The sequence below is a fragment of the Apis dorsata genome, unplaced genomic scaffold, assembly GCF_000469605.1.
Source record: "Apis dorsata unplaced genomic scaffold, Apis dorsata 1.3 scaffold_896, whole genome shotgun sequence".
Lineage (NCBI taxonomy): Eukaryota > Metazoa > Arthropoda > Insecta > Hymenoptera > Apidae > Apis > Apis dorsata.
Window position 1 is genome coordinate 222,344 of NW_006264011.1, and position 2,979 is coordinate 225,322.

General features: G+C 24.1%; 1 protein-coding gene across 11 annotated transcripts in view; it reads right to left on the reverse strand.

Moving 5' to 3' along the window:
• LOC102680587 (cleavage and polyadenylation specificity factor subunit CG7185) overlaps positions 1 to 2,979 on the reverse strand; it is a 16,129-nt gene that overhangs the window by 11,580 nt on the left and 1,570 nt on the right. For 7 of the 11 annotated variants that reach the window (XM_006623480.2, XM_031514139.1, XM_031514138.1 and 4 more), the window contains exons 2-5: positions 2,330 to 2,554; positions 1,996 to 2,223; positions 976 to 1,458; positions 273 to 317 (exon numbers count right to left, since the gene is read on the reverse strand). In XM_006623480.2, the coding sequence (XP_006623543.1) occupies positions 273 to 317; positions 976 to 1,458; positions 1,996 to 2,223; positions 2,330 to 2,554 (981 nt within the window). The remainder of the gene's footprint in view (positions 1 to 272; positions 318 to 975; positions 1,459 to 1,995; positions 2,224 to 2,329; positions 2,555 to 2,979) is intronic. The other 4 variants (XM_031514141.1, XM_031514140.1, XM_006623481.2 and 1 more) reach the window with 1 other exon arrangement.

Consider the following 2,979-nt stretch of genomic DNA (forward strand, 5'->3'; position numbering starts at 1 on the left):
AATAATTAAATTATGAAATATTAATAAATAAAATTAGAATTTTTTTTATTTTTTAATATATCTAAATTTTTTTAAAATAAATTTAATTTTAAATATTTTAGAATTGCAAAATTATATAAATTAAAATTTAGATTTAATATTTGTTAATATCAATAATATTTAATTGAATATTGCATTTAAAAATATGATGAACAAATGAATATTGAAAAAGTGTGAAATATGGAGAATTTTTACAACGTGAAAAGCAGGAAAAATAACACATTGTGTGTTACCTGTGGTATATGGTAACTGGCTTCTGAAAGGTCTCTAGAGCAACTCTGTTTACGCGGAACGTAAGACATGTAAGCGCAAAAAACATTCTTGTAATTTATACCATTCATCCTCCATCATCATCATCATCATCATATCTTCCCCCCTTCCCCTCCCAATATATTTCTACATATATAATATAAAATTATAATATATAATTTTATAATAAAATATTATAAAATTTCTTAAAATCACATAATTTTTAAATATTTTTTTTTATATATTAATTCTTTCTCTTGTTTTTAAAATAAAAATTTTATTCTTAATATTAGATAATTATACGTTATATATATTATATATTATATATATATTATATATTTTATAACAATTATTAATAATATTAAGAATAATATTAAGAAAATCTTTATATAATTAAAACATAATCAATTCCATAAAATAATATACAAATACTGCAATAAGTTTTATTTAACTATTCGATTTAATTATTTAATTCATTAATTTTTAATTTTATATATCTTAATCAATATATTAAATAATTGTATTTTAAATAAAATTTTCCAATTTTTTAAGATTTTTAATAAATTAAATTTTATATATAAAAAATCATTTTGAAATAAATAAAATTTTAAATATAAAGAATTGATTAGTAAAAAAATAAACACCATGGATTCATATGTAAAAAAAAAAATAATTTATATTACATACCATTCCAGGAGGTCGATGTTGACCAGGGCCTGGTCCTGGAGGTCCTTGCTGAGGTGGACCACCAGGTCCATTTGGACCTCTTGGTGGTCCAGGTGGACCATTAGGTCTTGGTCCATTCCATGGCCCTTGTTGATAACCAGGAGGTGGTGGACCTTGATTAGGATGTCCAGGTAAAGGATGATGTGGTCCAGGTCCTGGACCCATTGGTGGACCATGCATGCGAGGTGGACCTTGTTGACCAGGTCCACCTGGACCTGGTGGACCCATGCCTGGAGGTGGCATTCTTTGTGGTCTCACGCCCTGTGGAGGACCCATCATCATTCTAGGACCATGATTTTGTTGCGAATGTTGAGGATGTTGAGGATGTTGTGGATGCTGCTGATGAGGTGGCATTGGTGGCTGATGTTGATGTGGATTATGAGGGCGTTGACTTTGACTTTGTTGAGGAGCCGGAGCTGGACGTGTCTTACACTGAGATTCAAACTGAGAACAATATACAAAATTTTCAAATATAATAGAATGTCGAATCTATATTCATTTATTAACATTAGGAAAAAAAAATGACTAAACTGTCAAGAAATTCATATTGTTTCTACAAAAATGCAATAAATTATTGACAAAGGAAGAAATAAAAAATTTAAAAAAGGAAATACATATTTTTTTTTAAATTTTTGAACAGTCAATGTTATAGAGATGTCCAGTTTAACTGATACTAAAATTATGATTGAAACTTTTGATTGAAAAAAGTTATTTAAATAGCAATATTAATTTCTTGATGAATTTAATTATATATGTTAATTTAAAAAAAATTTATTATATATGCAAAATTATTTACATTTAAAAAATGAATTTCCGATTAAATAAATTTCAATAAAAACAGAAGAAAAAATATATAGAATAATAATATAATAATTATATTATCATTATTGTTACAAAATATTGAATTTATAGTAAAATTTTTATTATAATATAATANTTTTTCTAATAATTTATAAATAATATATATATATCAATACTTACTTGATTCAGTGCTTGTTTAGTAGGAAATGTTACTACTGGATTCTGTCCATGTAATTCTTTTTTAGGTAATCTTTCCATACATATTCTCATGCTTTGTTCTGAACCCAGAGATATTACACAGAAACCCTTCGATTGTCCATTGGCTCGATTTTCAAAGAATTTTACTTCAACAAAATCTGATACACCAATACTTTGTACTGCATCAGTTATATCTTGATCACTTGTCCACTACAATATGAATATATTTTAATAATAAGTTTAATTATAAAAAAATATCCATTTCTTTTAAAATATATATTAATTAATAAAAATAAATTAACGTTTAATAACATACCCAAGTCAAATTTCCAACATATAATTGATGACGTCTTCCAATTTGATTTGGCTGAATGTTATTTCCAAGTTGATGGTAAGGTGCACTACCATTTGTTTCTTCATTTGGTGAAGTAGTATCACCTCCGCCATCTCCACTATTTCCTGTAGAAACACCGCCATTACCACCAGCAGGAGCTGCTATCACGTCATCATATAAATCAACACCATCACCAGCAAACTCATCCTAAAACAAATTAAATAAATGTTATAAGCAGATTGAGTATCATAAAAATTTATCATATTAGATTTAAAAATAATATATAATTCCAATATTTATATAAATAAAACCTAATGTTATCTAATTATCTAATTTTTTTAGAAAAATTTATAACATGTCAATTTATTTCATTCATAATATATTAATAAAATATATTATTTTTATTAAAGATTATTTATTAAATAAATAAACTTAAAATATTATAATCGTACATTTAAAATAGAATTCTATTAAAATAATAAAAATTCTAATTTCTATTTTAAATTAAATAAAAAATTTTTAATGTTAGATTAAAAAATGTTAATCTAAGATAATATACAATTTTAATTAATCTTAATAAAAATTTTTATTTTATGAATTATCTTCTAAAGTTTTTTAATAAAAAATAATTT